This window comes from Oryzias latipes, chromosome 16 (assembly GCF_002234675.1).
Source record: "Oryzias latipes chromosome 16, ASM223467v1".
NCBI lineage: Eukaryota > Metazoa > Chordata > Actinopteri > Beloniformes > Adrianichthyidae > Oryzias > Oryzias latipes.
The window spans coordinates 15,700,455-15,724,235 of NC_019874.2; the positions used below are offsets into that span (position 1 = coordinate 15,700,455).

Consider the following 23,781-nt stretch of genomic DNA (forward strand, 5'->3'; position numbering starts at 1 on the left):
GTATGACACTATTTGATGCACAAATCATCATGTCTTGAACATTGACACGTTTTGTGACAAGGCTACACAGTAAGTTTTTCGTTTCAAATTTAATGTTGGCAACAAAGTAACAATGAGATCTGCTTATTTATTTCTCCTGTATTTATTCAGATTGAATGAAAAGTCTAACGCTAAGGCTCAAACAGGGAAGGCGTTGAGCTGGCTCAGATTGAAGTGACAGTCAGTCCCCCAGAGTTGCTTTCGTTGGACCGGGCCTCACAGAGTAGAATAATATGTGCACAGAAGCCTTTACTTATACTCTCACTCTTCAGCCTCACTGCCCCCATTCCATCCCCCCTTCCCACCTCCATCCCTCTCTTTTCTTTAAATCATGGAATTGCACTCAGTGCCTTCTGCATCACGTCCCATATTTGGCCACAGTTAACATAAGAAAACTTTTTTGAGAGGGAAATTTCATCTTTATGAGGCTGCAACTGCCCTTCAGAACGAGCACTGGGCTCAGTCCCCCCCCTCTCCATGCTCCTCAGCTTATATATGTCACGTAGGGAGGGGGTTAACGTTGACCAAAGCTATGGTGAGTACAGAAACCCCTCTCAGATCCTTCGCTGACCGTAAAAAAAAAAAAAAGTGTGGAGGGGGATGAAAAAAATAAATATATTCGACAGGAAAGCTAACTCAAGCAAAGCTGAATCACACCACTGGAAAAGACATGAATGAACAAATGCACATTTTTCAACAAGAAGCTTTAATGTTTTCTCATTGCTCTTTGAACATTTTTGGACAAGTCATATTTTGCAAAGAAGTCTGAATACACAAAGATATGAAGTGTTATGTAAACTGAAAATAAGCATGTGTAAAGAAAATAATGATCTTATGTGCTATTAAAACACTTAAAAATTACAAATATTTAAAGTCAGCCTGAAGCAATCATGAATAACGTCTGACTAAGTGAATATTATCATTTTATATTTGAAAACGCTGTTATAGCAGAGGCAAGCTAAATACTGGCATGTTAGCTGATTGGATTTGCTGTTACTGGATGACAGTTGAAGTTCAGACTGTTTCACTGAGTGCAGCCATTTATTTTGTACTCCTCAATAAATTCCTTAAACTGTTTACAGTTATTCTTGTTGAACGATTTTTGACAGTCCTCTGCAGAAGGCATTTTTTCAACCCAGGTGTCGGATTCCAGCAGGTACTGCATTCTAAAAAATGACAAGAAAATGTTGATGAAATATTTTTCACAATAGAGATGACATTTTGCAAAGAAAGTTCTGTTAGGCACTAAAATTTGTGTTTCATTATAATCTGTGATGTAATATTTGTTTTTTTATCACTGGATGGATGGATATCTGATCCCACTTACTTTCCATCTGTGTCCGTTGTGGAGCCATCTTTGCCCATGATAAGGTACTGATTTCCTACTTCCAGCTGGCCTTTGCACTGAAGCCTCTTGGCAAAGACTCGGACAGAGTTCTCCTTCTTAACGAGGAGATCTCCACCTAATGAGCAATAATGAGTCAAGATGTTAGAAATAAAAAGTCTGATATATGGACACAACTTCATTTTGGGGTCAATGCTCTAAACACTGAAGTCTCATAAGTTACTTACTCGATTTGAGGACATTAGCTATGTTAGCTTTGTACAACTCAAAGTTGCTCTTCAGGGAAACACTGTTGACAGTCACAATGTATGCTGCAATACAACAACAGTCCCTGAATACTGAGTATGCATTCAAGTCAATATATTACATTCTATCCATAAAGTACTGACCATAATCCACCACTGGATAGAAGCAAGCATGTTCAACACGGTCAATCTTTTTGATTTTTTTGGATCCATGTGATTTGAATCTTTCCTTTACCTTATAGCAGGGTCCTAAAAGCAATGAAGGAAAAAATGGGTATCAACAATCTATGAATTTGGTTAATGAAGCAGTTATAACCCTTTCTCCTAGAACTCTCCTCTCACACTTCAACTGGATCTTGCATGGACTAAATGATCATAGTCAGCATGAGTGTGAGGACTTTACCACAGAAGCTCTTTGTGGCTCTACAATGACACCCAAACCCAGTTTTCTATGTCCACACCAAGTCTCAATTCAGTGCAAATGAATGGTGACTAGTTCAGGTCATCATAAAAGATGAGTAGCCTCATCTCATAAACCTAAAGGCTTTGAGTGCTGAGTGAGAGCTAAGAACAGTAATCATCTGCAATGAAAGAAACACAAATCCTGAAAACTCAGCAGAAAAGCTTTGGAGAAATCAATCTGTATGTTTTCTTAGAGAATCTCCTGATTACTTTGAAGTTTTAATTGGCCCTGTTTTGTTAAAGAAAGTTCAACCTAAGTTTTAGGTTTTAGGTTTTAGGCTAAGTTTAGCTCCTATATACCTGGAATTAGAAAACACACATCAAGTATTGGATAATTGTTACAAATTCTGCTGATTTCCAACTTTAAAGTATCAAAAAAGGAGACAATTTCCAACAAATACCATAAAAGCAGTTACATTGGTGACCGGTACATCTAAAAATAAACAAAACCTTGATTTTAAAAGACTTAATGCATCAGTAGACATAGGTTTTAGCTTACTTTCTGCACACTGGCACACATCCTCTGAGCATATCTTGGATATCATCCTGTTTCTTTTTGGGGCAGAGTAAAATGTTCTACACTTTCTTTCTGAAAAATATAACACCAATTATTTTACATTAATTATACTTATAATTTGTTCTTGTTAATTTTTAACAGAAAGATCAGCTTACCTGGTTCGTAGTAATCATAAAACACAGCTTCAGCCGGCTGAAGAAGGCCAACTGGTACTAACTGTTCAGCATCAAATGCTATACATTCCTTCTTCTCAAAAAGCTATGGACAATATTTAAAGATAAACTTTTTTAGTAAATATAGAGAAAAATGCAAAAATAACTTTGACCTTTCTTGATTTAAAATGCACCTCATTGAAGTAGATCACCACTTTTCCATTGATGAGCTCATAATGGGTAATGTACTGTTCAGGTGGCCGCTTTAACTGAGATGAAAAATAATAAATTAATTGTTTAATGTAAACTGATATTGGCTTTTTGACTTTTTCTTTTCTTTTAAATACTTAAAGATTTAGTTGCCAAATTAAAAGCAGACAGAGGAAATAATGCCAAACTGTTTTTTTTATATTCTGTGTGTTCCACATTGCAATCTGCTTTTTAAAAAAGGTTGAAAAAGGTGTGATTGACATTATTGGTACATGAATGCAGACTTGGGAAGTAGAGATTAATACAACACATATTTTCCAACGATGAATAACAATAGTCAAAAGAAAGTTGAAAGAGGTAAACCTTTTCCAGGTCTTCCTTTTTAGCCTCAAATCCACTAAGTAGCGTGATGTCAGCAATGGACATCCCTGTAAGATTCCTGGTTGAGCTGTGACTGTTTCAGAAAATACAAATTAAATTAAACTCAAAACTATGGAAGTCATGAACGGCCTACCCAGCCCCCCCCCCCAATTGCTTGTGATAACAACGTAATTTTTTCATGATAATAACCTCTACCTTTTTGTTTTTTCTGTTCTTTTTTGTAATAAAAACATCTATCTCTTTATCACAGGAGAACAACGTTTTTTGTCTCATGATGACAAGACCACGAGATTGTCTTTCACAACAAGGCCCAGGATAAGTGAGCCAAGTAATCCATTATAAGTTGATCAGAGACATTTTCTCTGATGAACTGCTTCATTTTGCTGCGGATTGTACAAAAAAGAAAAAAAAAAGTATATTCTTCGTTATCTCGTTACATAAATATCTTGATGACATAACAACATTTGTTATCTTGTAATAACAACATCTACTAGCTCATTATTACAAAAAATGGGCAAAACAAAAAGGTAGGCAGTTCTCGACTTCTGTACAAAACTAAGCAGAAACACATTTGAGTAAACATTTCATAAGCAACAATCCTGATTCCGATATCCTACTAACCTGACACAGACTTTGTAGGTAACAACCTTGGCTGCATTCAGGTCGTTCTCATGATCTCTTCTGCCTCGTGTGTGAGAATCAAACCAATTATCTACCGATCGTGAAACTCGTGCGCTGTCTTTTTCCGTTTCCTCATAGTCTCCGTAGTCATAGTTCTCCAGGATCTCAGCTGCAAGGACAGATCTTACTGAATGGGTGGGGTGATTTGCTTTTCGTTAAAAGACAAAAGCTCACCGGTGTACTCCACCTTCCCCTCCACCGTGACACTGATAGAAACATCTGTACAGTCATCTTCAGGGTCCAACATATGGAAAGCTTTGACGGTCTACAAAAAGGATATTTATACAAAGTATTGTCATAAAATATTTAAATGAGAAATGAATCAAGCTTACTTTAAACTTGATGTCTCCTATTCCTTTCAGCTGCACAGTAATTATGTTCCCCGTTAGAGACTAAAACAAACGTTGTCAAGGGAAAAATGAATGTAACTTAGTCTGTATTTAGTTATTTATTAAGTGCATAAAGAATATTGTCTATGATACCTTCATTTCTGTTTCCACCTTCTCTTTATTGTCTTTCATAGTAAGCTGAACAACTTGATTCTTTCCCGTCACACTAAACTCTGCCTCTATGTTTGCCTCAGGGCATTCGCTCTTCTTCAGCTCGTACTCTGAAAGGGCCTCCAGGGCTAAGATGGTATCCTGTGGGTGACAAGAAACTGCATTTAAGATCTCTGAAATTATAGGTTTCCAATTAGTCTTAGCAACCATTATACTTACATGTGTTGCCCTAAAACCTCCATTATAATTTTCCTGCCTGATTAGCCAATGGGCTATTTTGTCTGCCCACTCCCTGTTTTCAACTTTCACTGCAGTTAGGAGAGCATATGCAGTCGTCTGTATCGTAATGCCATTTGCCCGTTTTTTATTAGCCATGTTGGGATCATCAGACCAGAAGTAGCCATCATTAGCAGCTAATCATTTAAAAACAAAGAAAACGTGTTGAATAATTGAACAAGTACACATAACACAAGTTTGTTTTTGTATCCCTGAATATTTGACTAAATCACAAACATATTGTGTTAAATGACAAACAATTGAGATATAATTTCTAAGCCTTCTTGTCTAAATGCCTTGGATTTCACATGCCTTCTTTCACCATTGATTGAAGTTTTTCCCATGCAGCCATGTGGTTTCTTTCCTCAGACGGGCAAGTTGAGAGGCAGTAGGAGGTGATGGCCATAGCATAAGGGTGTGTGATGTTTTCAAGTTGTAACTGAAGATACTCGATTGCTTTTGAAATGTTTGTTTTCTGTACAAAAGTAGAAATAAAAAAAACTTTTTTTAGTCAAAGTGATGCTGATTTAATAATGATATTGTCTCTTAGTTCCAAACAGCTTTTTCATTTTCAATAGATGCTGTGGTATTCTACAACAGTGTCCCTCTCATTTTTAAGTCTCACCACGTTAGTTTGGAGTTCATCTGACAGAAATTGAAGGGAACGGTTCAATGCAAGGGTGATAAAAGCTGTGATGGCAATGTCTTGGTTCGTCTCTGTCTGCGTCAAAACAGATATTTTATAAACTGTAGCTTTTTTATCTAATAAAAGCAACAACACATGATTATTACTTAAAAAATAGATCTTGAGAACACGTGAGGTTACCAAAGTGTATCTGTGTATCATAAGATGTTGATCATCAAATGTCCCATCACTATTCTGTAATGAAAGCAAAAACTCGACTGGTTCTGTGATTTCTTTCTGTGGAACGACTTTTAGAAGTTGAGAATTTGGTCCAACAGCAGTGCTCTGCCGCTCCGTTATCAGAGATAACATTTTGACCACAAGAGCAGTCACCCTGAAGAGGATAAAAGATGTTTATTTCAACTGCCATTTAACGCATCCTTTGAATGTTATTATTGCTTTTTGATGGAATAAAATTAATCACTCGATATGAAATAATGTAAATATGCTCACCAAGTACTGTATGGTGCATATTCCCATGGACTATAAGAACCAGTTCTCTCATTCTTAAACGTAAGAATTCTCATATACCCTGAAAGGGTATATCAGATAAAGATTACATTTAAAATGTGTCTTTCATTTGTAATCATAAAATATAGAACTATACCCCAAAAACCAAAACCTAAAGCAGAAGAATGAATAACTAAACAAAAGCAATAAAGAAATAGTTCAAATTCAGTATAAATTGTTTAAGGCAACATTTTTAGGAAACTAATCTGTTCTTTAATCTTCATTAGCACCTAAGTCTCCTCTACCTATCCCTGTTGACAATGTGATTTGTTTAAATACAGCTTTGCTAACAATATATCTTTGATTTTTTAGGCATAGTGGAGGAGGCATTTTTATATGAACCTTTCCCCAGGCTATTTTGCACAATCCTTTTTTTTTTTACTGTAAAGGTCAAATTCTTACAGATACACAGCTTGCAAGTTTTTTGCAGTTACAGCTCATAGCATATGCTAATCATTCTTTTCCCCCCTTTTTTTCCATCTTGTCATGGGATGATCATGGGAAAAGATTATTTGTAGTTAAAAGCTTCATACTAAACAATTAAACTAAAAAAGATAAAAATAATATTATTGTTTTTTTGTATTTGCTGCATTGTTAACATTTCTAACTTTTAGTCCCTCCGACACCAAAAATTGGTTAATGCTATATATGTGAGGAGTTGTACATTTAATACAGTATCTACACACATGTAGACACATGAAACCATACATTTTGTCCCAATTAATTCTTGTAACATCTATCTATCTATCTATCTATCTATCTATCTATCTATCTATCTATCTATCTATCTATCTATCTATCTATCTATCTATCTATCTATCTATCTATCTATCTATCTATCTATCTATCTATCTATCTATCTGTCTGTCTGTCTGTCTGTCTGTCTGTCTGTCTGTCTGTCTGTCTGTCTGTCTGTCTGTCTGTCTGTCTGTCTGTCTGTCTGTCTGTCTGTCTGTCTGTCTGTCTGTCTGTCTGTCTGTCTGTCTGTCTGTCTGTCTGTCTGTCTGTCTGTCTGTCTGTCTGTCTGTCTGTCTGTCTGTCTATCTATCTATCTATCTATCTTTCCGTAATTTAAGTGTTGTTAAACTTGAACATTCTACCTAATTAGGGCTATTTTTTATAGCATTTAGTTTTAAAAAAGTCGTTTTTAAGCTTACAGTACTGAAAGTAAAGACATTTGAAAGTTTGCTGTAAGTCTTTACCTTGTTCAATATGAGAGAGAGCCACATCTCTGGCACCTGGTTTAAGAGTAAACCACTGTTGGCTCAGGTCCAGATAGCGCATGGCTAAAACTGTTGGTGCAAGCGCGGACATCGTCTGTTCTAAGCATCCAAGGTATAGCCCGATCCGCTTGGAAACCTTTTCCGGATTAAGGAGATTACTGACTTGAGAAGTGCAAAATCCGTTCCCTGTGAATTGGATCATTTGTGGGGTCAGACTCTTGTGGTTCACAAAGACACATGCTCATATGACAATCCTCACCTTCCATTGAAATGAATATATTGGAGCTGGACTCAGGCACTGTGTTGTCTGGTAAAGTCCCATTAATGTATAGAGTCCTTGTGCTATTTCCTATTAAAACAAACACATTTCTCTACATAAAAAAATGTCAACACATCTATCTGCAAGAGTCAATTAGATGTCATCAAGAACAGTACAACTTGCCATCTAAATGAATCACTTGGGTTTCCTCCTGTCTATTTTCTGCTCCTTCAGTCTGTAAAGTAAAACATGTTTAGCTTTTGTTTTTCAGTACATAACAATAATAGATTAGGTGCATTGTGTCTTGACCTCTAACCTTCACCAGCAAACTTTTTTGCTGTGCATCAATCCCCAGTTCGCTGTCAATATCAAAGAGTCGTATTTTGATGGGTATGGAACCCGTTACCATGGGGACGGCAGAGAAAGAGACGGACTGCGATGAGTGTGGCTTCACAACAGTGGTCACAAAGGAACCTTGAGTCGCTGAAGCAGGAGAGCAAAGTCCTTCGGTTTGTTCCATGTGCACAGCCACCTGAAGATGTGTTAAAGGAAAATTTTAATGTTATGAATTTGACTTTGACTTTGGCAACAGCAATCTCCAGAGCAACATTAGTTGCCTCTACCTTTAGTTCTTTGTCATGGTAATTGTAGATAACAGGTGTCACAGACAGTTGCTCATATCTTTTCACTGAATATGGTAACCTCAGAGACACAAATGACCTCTTGAATGCTTTAATCTCCTGTGGTTTTACTACACATAAACCTGAAAAAGGATAGAATAGAAATATGGCGGACTTTCTAATAATAAGTTCTTGAATTTTAACATTAAAATGAGTCAAGAGTTGCTTTCACCAGATGTAGGAGAGAAGGTGACAACTTGAATTTCCCATGTGGTGATGGAATCAGGCAGGGCCAAATCGTATCTAAAAGGTTTTGATGAGTGTCAATCAAAAACTATTTCTTTGATTCATTTGGGTGCAAAAACTGTGGAAAATGCAGAACTCAGAGGAAAATATGCATGACACTAAACTGTATTTCTGTGGATGTTTAAAATTTAATTTTTTTTTACCTTTTTTTATTGTTCACTTCAAAGTCTGTGAATGCAAAGCTTGGTGGAAAATATCGGCGAATGTACTGATTAGTACTGTCCTTAAAGAACTCTTCAATGTCATTGTTGGTAGCACCTGGACATGTGCATCAAATGTACATTTTTACGCTACAAAATGAGTGTCTATATCAAGCTAATGACACAGAAGTTTAAAATCTTACTCCTGCCAAATCCACTTTGGCCTTCCCCCAATATCTTTCTCCGTCTCAGGATCTCGGTCTCTTTGCAGCATTTTTCAAAGGCAGCAGCACAGGCTTCACTGCCTCCCACCAATCTGACCCTTGCTGCTCTTTCTCTGCACGTTCGTTTCATGGGGATCAGAGAAAACGCCTGGGCACAACAGGATTGTAGTTCGGGATCCTTGTAACCTGATTCTGAAGGGGAATTAACCCTCAAAAAAGTTATCCATATGCAAAAAATAGCAGCCTATGTTTTCATAAAGAAAAGTGGCAATAGCAGAGATCTTACTCAAGGTGTTCATTTCCTGTTGAAGGTCGATGGAGCGTCTTGATCGTCCAGTTTGAAGACGACAGTCAGTCTCTGGATTGATGAGTAAAAGTCATTTTAGTGAACATAAAATACTTATGTGAGAAGTTTGGCTTCTGACAGTTTGCTAGTTTGTAAATGTAGATAACGTTTTTTCTTTTTAATTTGTAGCACGGCTCATAATTTAGTATTTTCAAATCCCACGTCAGTTACAATTTAGTTACATAAAACAATTTAGTAAAAAATAAAACGTAACAATGACCTTCCATGTCTTGCACTTTTGTGCTTGCTTCTTATGAACAAAACTTAACTACAGCCCGTGAAAGCTGTTAGTTTTAGGGCAAAGTCAATCTGGCACAACAAGGACACACCAGACAAACAGCAGCCAATGCCAGAGGCTGATAACGTTGTTCTCTCTCAAAGTCTGATGGCAGTAAACAAAATGAACATCAATGATTACAAAAGAAAGAGCAGGTTTTGCTTCAAGGCATTTACACTTAAAACTAAAAGCTAAATTTAAGCAAACACTAACAAAAGTGATGGTGTTTAGCACTTTTTCTCAGTTGAACTTATCAAAAATCAACAAGACCCCATAAAGCTCTAGATACATTTTGCCTGAGTCAGTATCCCCTAAAGAAGTGCCAGGGCTAAAATGTATGTGCATTTTTCTAAATTATGATGTAGATAAGAAAAACATCAAGCATTTAAATCATTAAAATGTATTATGCCATACTTCTCCATTCTTCCATGGACTGAGAAAAAAAAGCGAGGCCAGCTTCATCGAGTATGGATTTTGAGTCTTTTCCTCCGCCATACGTGCAACCAAGGTCATGGGACTCCATCGTGGCAAACACCTAAGATTTAAGAAGAAAGCCTTAGCTTGAATATCTGTCTTTCATAATTGCCAATGTTTTAATAAAGATTAAAAACAAAAAACATTGTGCAAAGCCATAACCTGTTGGGCAGTGAGTTTATTATCAGCGTTCAGAGCATAGATCGCCTTATCCACAGACAGTAAAGCCACTTGAGCTGTCTGACCATGCAGGTCAAAATCCAGGTAAGTTATGGTTCCAGGCATAGTTTGTTGTTCTGTCTGTACCTGAAATCAGGTTAAACTGTTAACACCTTTTTTACAGCTAATTTAGTATAAGGCTGGTAAACTGGAGTCCTAAAATTGCACAGATACGTATGTGCAATTTGGGCTGCTAAATGTGAAAGTATGAAAAAAATTTTAGCTGACCATTTACTCAGATTTAGTCAACTTTTCTAATATTTGTTGTGTTTTATTACCTTTACGCTAGAATATAATTTACTCTAAACAGGGGGACTAAAAATGAATGGATTAATTGATTTCTATTCCTATAATTCAACCAGATACAGATTTATCTGTATGAGGCAAGTTGTTAATCGAATAAAATCAAATCAAATTGAATCGAATCAACCTAAATCAAAATTAATATTTTAAAATTAGATATATCAATAATCCATATTGGAAACACCATTTGGATTGAGACATGGTCAGTTTATTTTACTATAACATATAAACAACCAAGTGCATCACAGTGGACGACACGTGATGGCAGCATAAAATGATCAGTCGATCATTCCAGTCCAATGTGTGGAAACAAATTGAATTTTGTAAAGACATATGACCATACAGTGTGGTAGAATGTTCTATGATGCAGTGGGTAACCTCTGATTGGAAGATTGAACGTTAAGGCCCGTACACACCGGGACGAATTTCGCGCGCGATATTCGCTGACGTTTAACGCCTCGTGACTAAACAAAGGGCACCAATGTGAGTGTGCACACCGACGCGAAAAACGCCACGTGTCAAAGCGTCATTTTAAAAAAAACGCCTCCGGTTCGTTTTTTTGGTTTGACGCGCTGCGTCAAAAACTATACGACCAATGAGAATGGCGCTTTTGCACACGAGTCTGAAGCTTCTGAAGTTACCGTAAAACACAACTTGGGGGCACTCAAACACAGAACTGCCTTTCTGAGCACACATACCAGCGAAGAAGATAGACGCCAAGTAGCATCTACACTGCCGCGAAGAAATAATGACGGACATTCTAAAATATCCCCGAAAACGCTCATGATACATTTTCAGCTCTTGTACCAGTCGATAAAACTCCCCATGTTCTTTTCTTCTCGTAACTATGGGATGTACCCAAAATCGGCGTCTTTTCCGGTGTCTTTCATCATTCAACAGAACAATAATTTCTTCATCGCTGGAACTGGAGCTACTGGTGCTTGAAATATTCATGTTTTCTTTGTATGATTCTGACAAGCGTGTAAATACTTGCTCTCTTCTTCTGAGTGGAAAGCGACTTTAAGAAGCGTAAAGTTGCGCAGCGCCACCTTGTGTACAGGGGTATTTCTGTTTTACATTAAGCGCCATCTAATGTCAGGGAATGAAATTGCATGTTCACTCGGCTCATCGTCAGCGAAAATCGCCTGAGTGTGAACACAAAAAACGTGTTGAAAAACGCTGGCGGAAAACGGCTGGCGAATATTCGTCCCGGTGGGCCTTAAGATTTCCGCCTTGCCTGCCCACATGTCAAAGTGTCCTTTGTCAAGACACTGAACCCGACCTTGCCTCTGGTTGGCACCAATGTTCATCAGCAGAGCTGCTATGTTTGTGTCATTTAAAAGGCCTATATTATGCTTTTCTAGCATAAAAGCAACAAAAAACGTAGCAAATATAAAAAAAGTTGGCTAAACTTGACAAGTGTCAGGTAATTTTTATTAGCTAAACTTTTGCATTTGATGCATTCTCAGACTAACTGACTTTAAAATACTTTACACGATTAAATAATTGAATTTGTCAAAGTTCTTTTTAGAATGCATTAATTTTAAGTCAGTTTCTGAAGTTTAAAAGTGATTTGATAACAGAAGCAGACCCAAAAAGATGATTAAAAATGTAGTAAAAAATAATTTCAGATATAAGGCAGAAGTAAATTATTTTCTGGAAAGTTTTGGCTTTTTACTATCCCGCTGAGCACACCCTTAACTCTCATATTTACCCACCTTGACGTCTATCTCGCATTCATCTTTGACATTCACCAAGATGGAGTCTGCTATGATGTCTCCATTTTCATTGTAATAGTAACCAACCAGACGAAATAATTGGAACCATGGCAGCCGTTATCTGCAGTATTGTTGGAACTGATACACCAAGTGGAACAACCCCGGTGCTTATGATGTTCCCACGACTTAATATCTGTATGACATGTGATTTAACGTTAGTAACCTTGAAAACATGTTTCCACTTCATTATACAATTTTTAGTCATCTATTTCTCACCATGTAATAGATGTTGCCATCTACTGCAGCATTAAGTGTGTTGAATGTCACCTTGAAATGTTCCCTTACATAGTAGACCTTATTGGTATAAGTGATATAGAGATAATTATCTCTTCGGGAAGAACGGTGTATTATTTTATTTTCCAGCTGACCATCTGCTGTCACCTAAAGTAGGAGTAGATAGATTAGCATTGAATCAAAAAAATTTGTTACCTTTTCCCAACATCCAGGATACTTACTTTAAACATAACCCGCTGTGAATTTTTTAAGCTAAAAGGGGCGATCACTGTTCCGTCCTCATCAGTGGTCAATTCCATGGACTCCCCATCCCTGACTTCAATCTTAACTGGCACATTAGGAGCTGGGGAACCATCTGGGAAGCTTACATCCACCTATAGTTGCAGCAAAAAACTGTATTTTTGTTTGGTCTCTCACAAACATGTGCTCCCATTTATTTTTTCGTTTTGTATCCTACGTACCACCACATCGAGTGGATATCCATAAACAAAGTGAGAGCGAGTTCGGGAAAAATCCACACTGTATTTTTTGAAGAAGACGGGGAGGTAAACTTTTGCTTCCTGAATTTCACCACCTAACAAAAAAAAGGCAAAGCAAACTTAAACCTTGGAGAAACTGCATAGATTTTCAATAGCAATGACAATTCAGAGAATAAACAGTAAGAATTACACATATATATATATATATATAAATATATATATACATATATACATACATACATACATACATACATACATACATACATACATACATACATACATACATATATATATATATATATATATATATATATATATATATATATATATATATATATATATATATATATATATATATATATATATATATATATATATATATCGATTCCTCACAGGAGGGGGCTCTCTCCCAGAAGGAACAATAGCAGACATCGAGGACAGTTATAAGTACCTTGAAACTCTGCAGGCAAATGGCAACCTGGAGCAGGCAACAAGAAAAGCTGCAACAGCTAAATACCTCCAACGAGTAAGGCAAGTCCTGAGAAGTCAGCTCAATGGCAAAAATAAGACCCAGGCAATAAACAGCTACGCACCGCCAGTTATCAGATACCCTGCTGGAATAAAAAGATGGCCAAAGGAAGAGATACAGACCATGGATGTTAAAACTTGAAGGCTCCTCACCATGCATGGAGGGTTCCATCCCAAATCCAGCACCCTGAGACTGTATGCTAGCCGCAAGGAAGGAGGCCGAGGACTAGTGACCGTGGAAGCCACTATCCAGAATGAAACATCCAAGATGCATGAATACGTCAAGCTCAAGACCCTAACTGACAGTGTGCTCAGTGAATGTCTCAGGCAATAGAGAGCAGAGCATACAGTGCTGGAGGACAGTTCCTAATGGGAGGACAAACCCCTGCATGGGATGTACCACTGGACCATAACTGAAGTGATATCAAGAAGTCCTACCAATGGCTAGAAAGGGCTGGCCTACAGGACAGTACTGAAGCGCTCATCCTGGTAGCTCAGGAACAAGCCCTGAGCACCAGAGCCATAGAGGCTCAGATCTACCACACCAGACAAGACCCAAGGTGTAGGCTGTGCAAAGAGGCGCCTGAAACAATTCAGCATACAACTGCAGGGTGTAAGATGCTGGCAGGGAAAGCATACATGGAGCGCCACAATCAAGTGGCTGGAATAATATACAGGAACATGTGTGCAGAATATGAACTGGAAACCCAAAGGTCAAAATGGGAAACTCCTCCGAAGGTCATGGAGACTGAAAGGGCAAAGATCCTGTGGGACTTCCAGATCCAGACTGATAGAATGGTAATGGCGAACCAACCAGACATTGTAGTGGTGGATAAAAAACAGAGGAAAGCTGTGTGGTGGATGTGGCAGTGCCAAGCAATGGGAACATCAGGAAGAAGGAACATGAGAAACTGGAGAAATACCAGGGACTCAGAGAAGAACTGGAGAAAGCATGGAAAGTGAAGGTGACAGTGGTGCCTGTGGTAATTGGAGCACTCGGGGCAGTAACACCCAAGCTGGAGGAGTGGCTACAACAGATACCTGGAAAGACCTCAGACCTCTTAGTCCAGGAAAGCGCAGTGCTAGGAACAGCTAAGATACTGCGCAGGACCCTGAAACTCCTAGGCCTCTGGTAGAGGACCCGAGCTTGTAGGAGAAACCACCCGCGGAGGGTGAGAGGGGCTTTTTTTTTTTAAATATATATAGCTATCCAGCCACCAATATATATATAAATATAAATATAAATATATATATATATATATATATATATATATATATATATATATATATATATATATATATATATATATATATATATATATATATATATATATATATATATTTATATATATATATATATATATATATATATATATATATATATTTTTTTTTAAGTGGCTGGATAGCTTTTTTAAGTGCAGGACTGGCACATGGGAAATCAGGGTTTTATTCCTATGTGGTGTGATGAGCTTAATCCAGTGTGGGTCCTTATGCAAAACCCTTCATGCTAATACCTAACTGTGTAGCCACAAGGGGGCCCTGGTCTAGGTACCCGGTCCCCAGCCCAGGAAAAAATACAAGGCTGTGTATGGAAGGGCATCTGCCTAAAAAATCTCTTCCAAACCAAAATGGATTAAGCAGTGAAAGCTGATACGCTGTGGCAACCCCTAAAGCAGTGGTTCCCAAACTGGGGGGGGGGGCCCTAGGGGGGGCGTGGAGGTATTGCAGGAGGGGCGGGGTGGAGTTTTTTTTCCATACTTTATTGACAAACAACATAATACAACAACAATGTGAATGTCTCAGGGGGAATTGAAATGTGTACATATTGCAGAAAAATATAAGAAATAAAACCAAAAGTATATAAATATATACACATACATATACAACATAAGAAAAAAAATTATTACTTCAAAAATCTTTGGGGTTTAATAAATTTTAAATCTTTCAAAAATTAAATTAGTTCGAATTGCTTTTTGGTTTTGCAGATGTTTGATAATGGTACAGTACTGATTTATTTCACTCAAAAACTGCTGGAATTTAGGTTTGGAGTTTGACCATTTTTTTTTACGGATATGGAATTTTGCCAATAATAAAAACAATTGTGTGATGAAGATACAATCTTTGTCTACTTTGACATTAAGGTAACCCAGAATAATGTCTTTATCTAAAAATGTAACAGTTTGTTTAGTTATATTTCCAATATAGTTTCCCACTTCAATTCAAAACTTATTTGTATGTCTACAGTCCACAAACAGATGATAAATAGTTTCCTCCTGAGTTCCACAGAATGAACAAAACAGGTCCATGTCCACAAAAAATCTACTCAAAGTTTTGGTAGGATATATACACTGCAATATTTTGAAGGACACCTCTTTTATTTTGTTATTTAGACAGTATTTATTGCTAATAGTCCAAGCTTAAGTCCATTTTATGTCCACAAATTTGGATTCCCAATAAAACCTCCCAGCAGGTAAGGTTGTGGTATGTAAAATATTTCTTATTTGCTTATTGGAAACTGAATTAACACAAATATCCACATTGTCCCAAAAATTGTCTGGGTTCTTAATTGACTTATGTTATAAATCCCTTTAAACAGTTGAAGTAGACTGGTTGGAACGGAATCTAACACTATTGCATATTCTCTGGGTGGAACAGGAATACCGAATTTTAAAAGAAATTCTTCATACGTCAGAAGATGTCCATGAGAATTGAAAAGTTGTCTGATTAAAACAATATCATTATCATACCATCTAGGAAAGAAGTGATTTATTCTTGTATTGTACATTACTGTTATTCCAAATAAAACAAGTTGTTGGAGAAAAATTATGTTTATAAAGGAGTTTCCAGGCCAGCAGGGCTTCTTTGTAAAAGTTTGAAAGTTTTGAGGGTAATTTTTCAATTTTACAATTACATTTTAGCAAGAATTTAATGCCTCCCAGTGTGTCAAATATATATTTGGGAAATGCATTCCAGATATTGTCTTCCTCTTTTAATAACTGACTTAACAACTTTATTTTAAAAGAGTTGTTTAAAGTTTCAAAGGTTAATACATCCATGCCACCATGTTTTCTGGTGTTACACAAAACATTTTTCCTTAAGTAATGACATTTTTTCCTCCAAATAAAATCAAATAATGTTTTGTTTAACAGGTTACAGATGTGTTTTGGCATTTCTAAAGACAGAGACACATAGACAGATCTAGAGATTCCTTCAGCTTTAGATAACAGAATTCTACCGTTCAGAGAAAGATTTCTCATTAACCACATGATATAAGGCGCGGTGGAGTTTAGAAACAAAGGATTTGAATGTTTGTGTCAGTGTGGGGGGGCTCGAAAATATTCTAATCTTCAGAAAGGGGGGCCCTGCAGAAAAAGTTTGGGAACCACTGCCCTAAAGGGATATGCCAAAAGAACCAATTATTATATTTTTTTCTAATTAATTAGCCTCAATTTCTGAATCAAAGTTTGCTGATATATTTTTATATATTTGTCTGATATATTAAGTTATTATAAAGAATTAAAAATTAATGGGTAAGCAGCATATTCAAAATTAGAAGAAAATACTTTCAAAACTTTAAGCATCAGTCGGTAGTTTAATCAGTGACGGAGCTAGAACATTTCAAATGAGGGGGTGGGAGTGAAAGCAAAATACTTTGGAAAGGTGGTAAAGGGGAACAGCATAGAGGAAGGGCATTACAAAATAAAGGGATCAAAACTTCTTTACTGTCTTTTTCCTTTAGCTGAGGTGTCATTACTAATGCTTAAAGAAGCTTGTATTGATTAGTTCTTAATCTGTGGCAACAATGATGACTCAAATATTGGGGGGGCAAAGATTTCAGGGGGAAGCTATCCCCCTTGACTCCCTGTAGCTCCGCCCCTGAGTTAAATTAATAGTCAGAAGTGATCTTGTATTATATTGTGACAGTGTGCCACTTACTTTGAACATTGGTAACAAAGACTCCCACAAAGAGCTGCAGTTTCTTTTCTACTAATTTCGAAAGGGTGAGGTTCAGCTTTTCCTGAAGTTTTGAATTTATTCTTTCCAGGGAAAGACTAACCTCTGCACTTCCATTGTGGACCTGTAAAATTTTGATATAACATAAAAGTGCAATAAAATAGCAAAGAGCAAAACAAGCAACATTAGTGCCAAACTAAATAAAAACATTAAAGGTAAATACCATTTTTAAACTTTCTTACCGAATTTGCCTGTTCAAGTCCTTTGATCAAACGAGGTGTTATTTCTTCGTTGTTGGTTTCTCCTTTGCCCTTCTTCTGTACTACTCCAAATTGGCAGTGGTATGCACCTTTAACTGTCTCTCCATATGAATACCTGGAAAAAGGAAGCTCAACCAGTTTAAAACCAAGGAGAATTAGAAAAAAGTTCTAAAATGCACCTTAACATGGTGTAACCAATAGGCTAGAGTCGCTACGCTAATGCGTACGTAAAGTTGGATGCCATATTGTATAGGTCGAGATGCTGGCTTACTGATATGCAACAAATGCACAGATCTGGAAAAACAAGAATATGAATTTCCACAAGTAAACCAAATCTGTTGGCTAACAAAGGAGAACTTTTAAAAAATGTTTTAGGAAGATCTGAATGAGTTAACTGTCAGAATAGTAAAGGAGGGTCTAAGGGCAGGGATGCCCATTTTAGCTTTGTGTATTTAGTTTAGCAATCTGTATTTCAGTGTATTATATAACTGATTTCAGGTTTTGTACAATTAGCCCGTTGAGACAACTGTGTAAAACTGAGTTGAATTAAATTGAATATGGTGTTGCTCTTTACGTGTCTTGGATAATGGTAGTGGGCCAGCATAGCATCTCTGGCAAAAATACCTCATTGGGTGTAACTGTATTAGAAGTAATTAATTATCAACATACTTTGTATTTTAAAACAGTTAATAGTAATTTAAAAAAATGAACATTTTTGAGATTTCTAGGAAGTAACCATTTTGAAATAACCAGGAAAAGTCCTTCTACTGCCCCTGGTGGAATGATAATGAACTACAGGGCAGAAAACATGGACCTATACAATAGGTTAAAGGAAAGTTTGGATCAAACTAATGAGATAGGGGTATGGAAGTGATTCTGTAGCATAATTAAAAATAAAACTCAAAACCAGAAATGCTTTTTCATTCTCAAAATGAAGCTGCATCAAATGTATGGAAGCAATTCTGTAAGATAATTAAAAACAAAAGTCAAAACCAGAAATGTTTTTTTTTTAATTTTCAAAATGAAGCTGCATTTTTGACTCAAAATGAAAATGAAAAAGCAGTCCACCAAAATGTTTTTTCATTCTCTTCTTCAACACTGCTTATTCTGAGTCACTTAATTAAAATGATAAAGAAAATGGTATTTGACATTCCATTTTCAAAATGTTCTCTGGTAAATTTGTAGCATAATTCATTTAGAAATGTCTAATTTGACAATTGAAATGGATTAACCGAAATGCTTTTTCATTTTCAAAATGAAGCTTTATCAAATGACTCAAAATGAAAGTGAAACATCAATACTTCAAAATGCGTTTTCATTTTATACTTTAAAACGACTTATTCTGTGTCATACTTAAAACGAAAATGCAAAGAGAGGATTGCATTTTCATTTTAACATCCACCCTGCGAACATTGTCGCATTATTCATTTCGAAAAAGCATTTCAAGCGGGGAGGCGGGCGCTTTTCAGTCGCCGCTGCTTTATTTTACTGGTGTGTGTTTTTAACCAGCCCTGTTACTCCCATAACGCTGCCGCGACACAAGCGGAAGGACAGTTGTTCCTTTTCACCCCTCCATGCACTGCTGCTACTTGCTCATTCTTAAACACGTACAACAGTGTGGCAAGCCAGGCGTTGGCCCCACCTTTAGCCCCTAAGACTCATGGGAAATGGGGGATCGCGGATGTAAATTTCCTCATCATAACTGAGGGATGTAATGTTGATTACATGGTTACTGTTTGTAATTTTATGTACGATACTTAGATTGTCAATAAGTAAAAAAAATAAAAAAAAATAAAACCATAACTGAGAAACTTGTGAACAGAATAGAATTCCATGCTATTTGGCAGATGTGGGTGTACTCAAATACATGAGCCTCAGGCAAGGCTGACCCCTGCCACAGTGTGCCCTGAGATTCACTTATCCTAGGAATCAGGACGTGATTTGTCAGGATGATCATGTTGCCTAATACATGCGGCTTGTACTCTGATGCGGCTTGTGTATGTACAAAAGTAGTTAAATACGTTAAAATGGGTGGGTGCGGCTTGTAATCGGGTGCGCTGTATGGTCCGGAATTTACGGTAAGTGACAGAATAAGCAGTGTTGAAGAAGAGAATGAAAAAACATTTTGGTGGATTGCTTTTTCATTTTAATTTTTAGTCAAAAAATGCAGCTTCATTTTTAATTTTGTGTCTGGTTTATTTTTGCTGTTCTTACAATGCTTCTTGGTGGCAATGAATAAATCTGCATGTCTTATGTCTCATAATACAATCCAACACCGTATTGGTGTTGGAGAGAACATTTGGCAAACTTTTTTATGGGTGCGACCCACATGCTCAGCTTTAATGCTCATCCCACAATTGCCTGCTCCTTACAAATGTGAACAATGTGTATTATTATCAAGCAGCAGTTGTTACAACAAAAACACAATTTACCAGACACACTTTTGCTTTCTTTTTGTGCTAATTATGCTTTTCTGGAAGGATGAAGGAGTTTGGTAAATTTGAACAATGATAGTAATTCAAATCTTTGTAATAAATATACAATTCTATGACTGAGAGCACAAAACAGCATAACCGTCATGACAATAGTTTTGTTAGTTTTACTCCCATGATATTATTTCTAAAACTTTGAATTAATTTTAAAGAAAACCTAAATAATTAGCATAAAATGTGAATTCTGAGGATTGGTAAGGAGACAAATTAGTTCATTGGTTAAAACTTACATTGCTGAGATGGTAAAGTTCAGATGTTCATCAGTCAACAAAATGTACTTCTTCTCTAATGAAATGTTCACATCAAAACTTGGCATGACTAGGAAGAGTAAAATGTGTTAAAAGACACAAAAAACAGAAATATTAGATTTTATTGAGGAAATTTTTTTAACTGTTGACGTTATTCTAATCCTTACCAAACTGTTCCACTTTGAACTCTCGCTCAGCTGCTTTGCCTTCATCATTTTCATAATGTGCTGTAACCTTCCATGTACCCATTCTTTAAACACAAAACATGTGTCAGCGCTACTTTTTAGTTATGTTTGAGATAGATGCAAATATGTTTGAACATACTTAGAGACACTAGGAATGGAGAATGCGTCCCTGTAAATGCCTCCTTTTTCAAACCGTAAGGACTTTAGAATTCTGTTCCCAGCAGCGTTCTGTTTTAAGACAATAATGCAGATAAATTCTGATTACAAAATATTTTCTGGGGTCCCTTAAAGCAACATTTCACAAATAAGAAAAATTGTTGACTTGCATAGATTGAAATGACGATCGGTTCATTGTAGGGTCTAAAACTGTGGTCAAGTGTAAATATCCTGTATTTTACTAAAGACAAAAAACAAAGCAAAAAATGTAATTTTTAAATGAAATTAAGGACATTCTTGAAATTGCATTGATATAAAGGAGATAGTTTAGTATTTACCTTTCTGTGTTGGGTTGTAGATCGGCTGATCAGTCTGAATAAAAATGTATCCTCTTTGTTCTGAAACCAGGACTTTTGTTGTCTTTCTTTGAGGACCTTTCCCATCAACTTGACTTTGTGCCAGTAGGTTAAGGTATGGTGGAGAGTGTTTTTGGTTTTTTGGAAGGGCCAACCACCTCTCACTGTTTATCTGTCAAAACACAAATCAGGACTTTCATTTCAACCTTGTCTTAAGGTCTTGGTTTTTGCACAAGAATGTGCTCATACCATCAGCTCAACCAGTTTGGGCTCCTTGTTTCCAGTGCAGCCAACATGTGCCGTGTTTGAAAAAATACCAAGTTGTTCATGCTCCAGCCAGAGATTTACCGGTACACAGTCTTGGCCATTTTCTCCTTCAATTTGGACAAAGACCTTCTCTTTAACACCCACGTGAAATATGGTTGGGGCTGAAATAAAAAATCTACACACAGGCAGAAACACAAATCAAAAATAATTTTTTACTTTTTCATTTATTCTGCATCCATTCATTTAATTGTGCTTATATATTTATAAATTTGCCAAGCAATTTATTTAGTCTTGCAACATTGGGTTCAAAATACTAAATATAATGACAACAAGTTAAAATATATTTACACATGATTTGACTAGTAGTCATTACCTGTCTTGCGTTGAAAGGGTCACTTTCAAGAGCAGGAGCAGACTTAAAACAGTGCAGCCCTTCATTGTGCAGCTGCTTTGCATGCTCTGACAGGAACCTTGGAATAACTGGTGTTTTATGTGTACTCAACCCATTTATTACTCAATCACTTCATCTTACTATTCACCCATCCCACCCCCCTACTTTGATTCTTCTGCTAAGACAACATCAATGTCTACTCTAATGGTGTTTGGAGTTTATACAGAACTAATTAGATTATCTAGATTACATGCAAAAAATACTTGTTTGCTCCTCAGAAACAACAGTTTTTCATACAAAGAGGGGGACAAACCTACTTATAATAAAGGTTTTGCAGATCAGACCAAAACAGATCACACCAAAATCAAAGTGCAGATTGATCTATGGCCCATTAGGCCTATGAAATGTGCATTATGCTTGGCTAAAAGCACTGAAAAAGTTGCTTTTTGTTTTCCTGATGTATAACCCTCTTCTCATTGGTCACTGCAAAAACCAAAGTTCCCCCAACTCATGTGATTTACAAGAAATCGAGTGGTGTTTTTATGTTTGACTTAGTGTGAGTTTTGTATAAACAGCACTTTTTTGATAAGACCAAAGTTCAGCTGGAGCTCGCAGCTTTTTATTTACTTGTGATTTTAGCTCAGCAACTTGCTGCTTTTTAACAAACATATTTTTCATTTTGAAAACAAAACAGTTAAATCAAATAATATCTTTTTTTGTTGTTTTCTAATAAACTCCTATAATCTGCAAATCGGAAAGTGTTTTCAGGCTTTTTTAACTTTTACTTTTCTTTTAAACTCACTTTTTTAAAAACCTTTCCTTGTCTTCATTATAAAATCATTACTTGACAACTTTGCAAAAAAAATCAAACTGCAATGTATATGAACAACTCTGAACGTTATTAAAAATCAGAGTATAATGTTTTTTTCTCTACTTAATAAAATTGTCAATGAAACAGAAAAGATATTTGAGCCTTTTTTTGAAGAGCACAATAAAAAAAAATAGAGGACATAATGACAAAACACATCTTCAAAGTTTTACAAAACTTGTGAAAACAGGCAACATTAAATAATCTTTCAGTGTCTTTTTATGCAAATAACTGTTACCCCAATGAAGGAAATATTCAATTCTATCATATAAAAGACTTTATTCTTGAGAAATATTGGAAAACTTTTAAACCATGAAGATTTTATTTTTATTTTTTCAACCTCTCTGAAGTCCTTACCTTTGCAGGATTCTTTATAGTTGAAATTCACTTCAATTTCTTTCCCAATAAGTCTTTGATATAAATAAAATGAACATTAATAGTTGAATACAAAAGTGGAACTGCAATGACAGAAAAATGCTTGCATTGTTTTTTACTTCTGAGTCATGCTGGTCTCACTACAATGCCTCTTTTAATATTTATTTCCATGAAGCAATAAAATGAATGAATACACTTCAGCTGAAGTCATGAAATAAATATTTACCCTTTAAATCAAGACTGTTTAGGAAAACTGAAAAAGTTTATAAAACTTATTTGATTGAAACAAGGAGTCAAAAAGTTGGTGACAAATTCCACTAAAAGATAGAAAAAATGAATCATTTGAGATTTTTTCATGTAGTTTATCCCATCTTTCATACTTTTATCATATCTATAACTTTGCTTTGATGACAACCGATGGCAAGTTTCATTTAACAGAAACCAGGGTCCTCTGACTCCTTGGTCTCATTTGCAGTCGATTCTTGTGATGATCCATCCCTGGGTTGAAGTCAGCGAGAGTTGGGGGCATGATGTCCATCCACAACTCCTGGATCTAGACGGACCACAAGAATTGCGTTTGGACAATCAACACCAAACTCCCAGTCAGGGGTGAGGTGGGCAGCATCCGTACAGCCCTCAGACAAATCCTGGAAAGATGAATGATTTATGAAACTTTAAAAGATGTAAAGATAAATATATCCAATGAAATGTCATGTTTCCTGTAGGCATTTGCGGCTCATTGAGAAATTAAAAAATATACAAATCTGTGTAAAATGATTTTTTTTCTTGAAGGTTTGATGTGAACAGTTTGAAGTT

General features: G+C 36.3%; 1 protein-coding gene across 1 annotated transcript; it reads right to left on the reverse strand.

The window, feature by feature from the left end:
* Positions 1-728: 728 nt before the first annotated feature.
* LOC110016646 (complement C4) lies at positions 729-21,825 on the reverse strand. The gene is given in 42 exon segments (XM_023964535.1): positions 729-1,205; positions 1,367-1,502; positions 1,612-1,695; positions 1,774-1,878; positions 2,591-2,680; positions 2,764-2,866; positions 2,955-3,029; positions 3,334-3,424; positions 3,973-4,141; positions 4,207-4,297; positions 4,365-4,424; positions 4,515-4,673; positions 4,752-4,945; positions 5,121-5,283; positions 5,434-5,529; positions 5,635-5,827; positions 5,947-6,025; positions 7,206-7,412; positions 7,486-7,575; positions 7,669-7,720; positions 7,802-8,017; positions 8,109-8,248; positions 8,338-8,408; positions 8,555-8,669; positions 8,755-8,967; positions 9,062-9,133; positions 9,813-9,933; positions 10,035-10,178; positions 12,113-12,211; positions 12,213-12,305; positions 12,389-12,553; positions 12,628-12,780; positions 12,868-12,980; positions 17,350-17,491; positions 17,610-17,742; positions 20,350-20,437; positions 20,535-20,617; positions 20,692-20,780; positions 20,879-20,949; positions 21,047-21,236; positions 21,314-21,506; positions 21,705-21,825. Coding segments are annotated over 42 exon segments (5,166 nt in total). The 5' UTR covers positions 21,788-21,825; the 3' UTR covers positions 729-1,063.
* Positions 21,826-23,781: the final 1,956 nt, after the last annotated feature.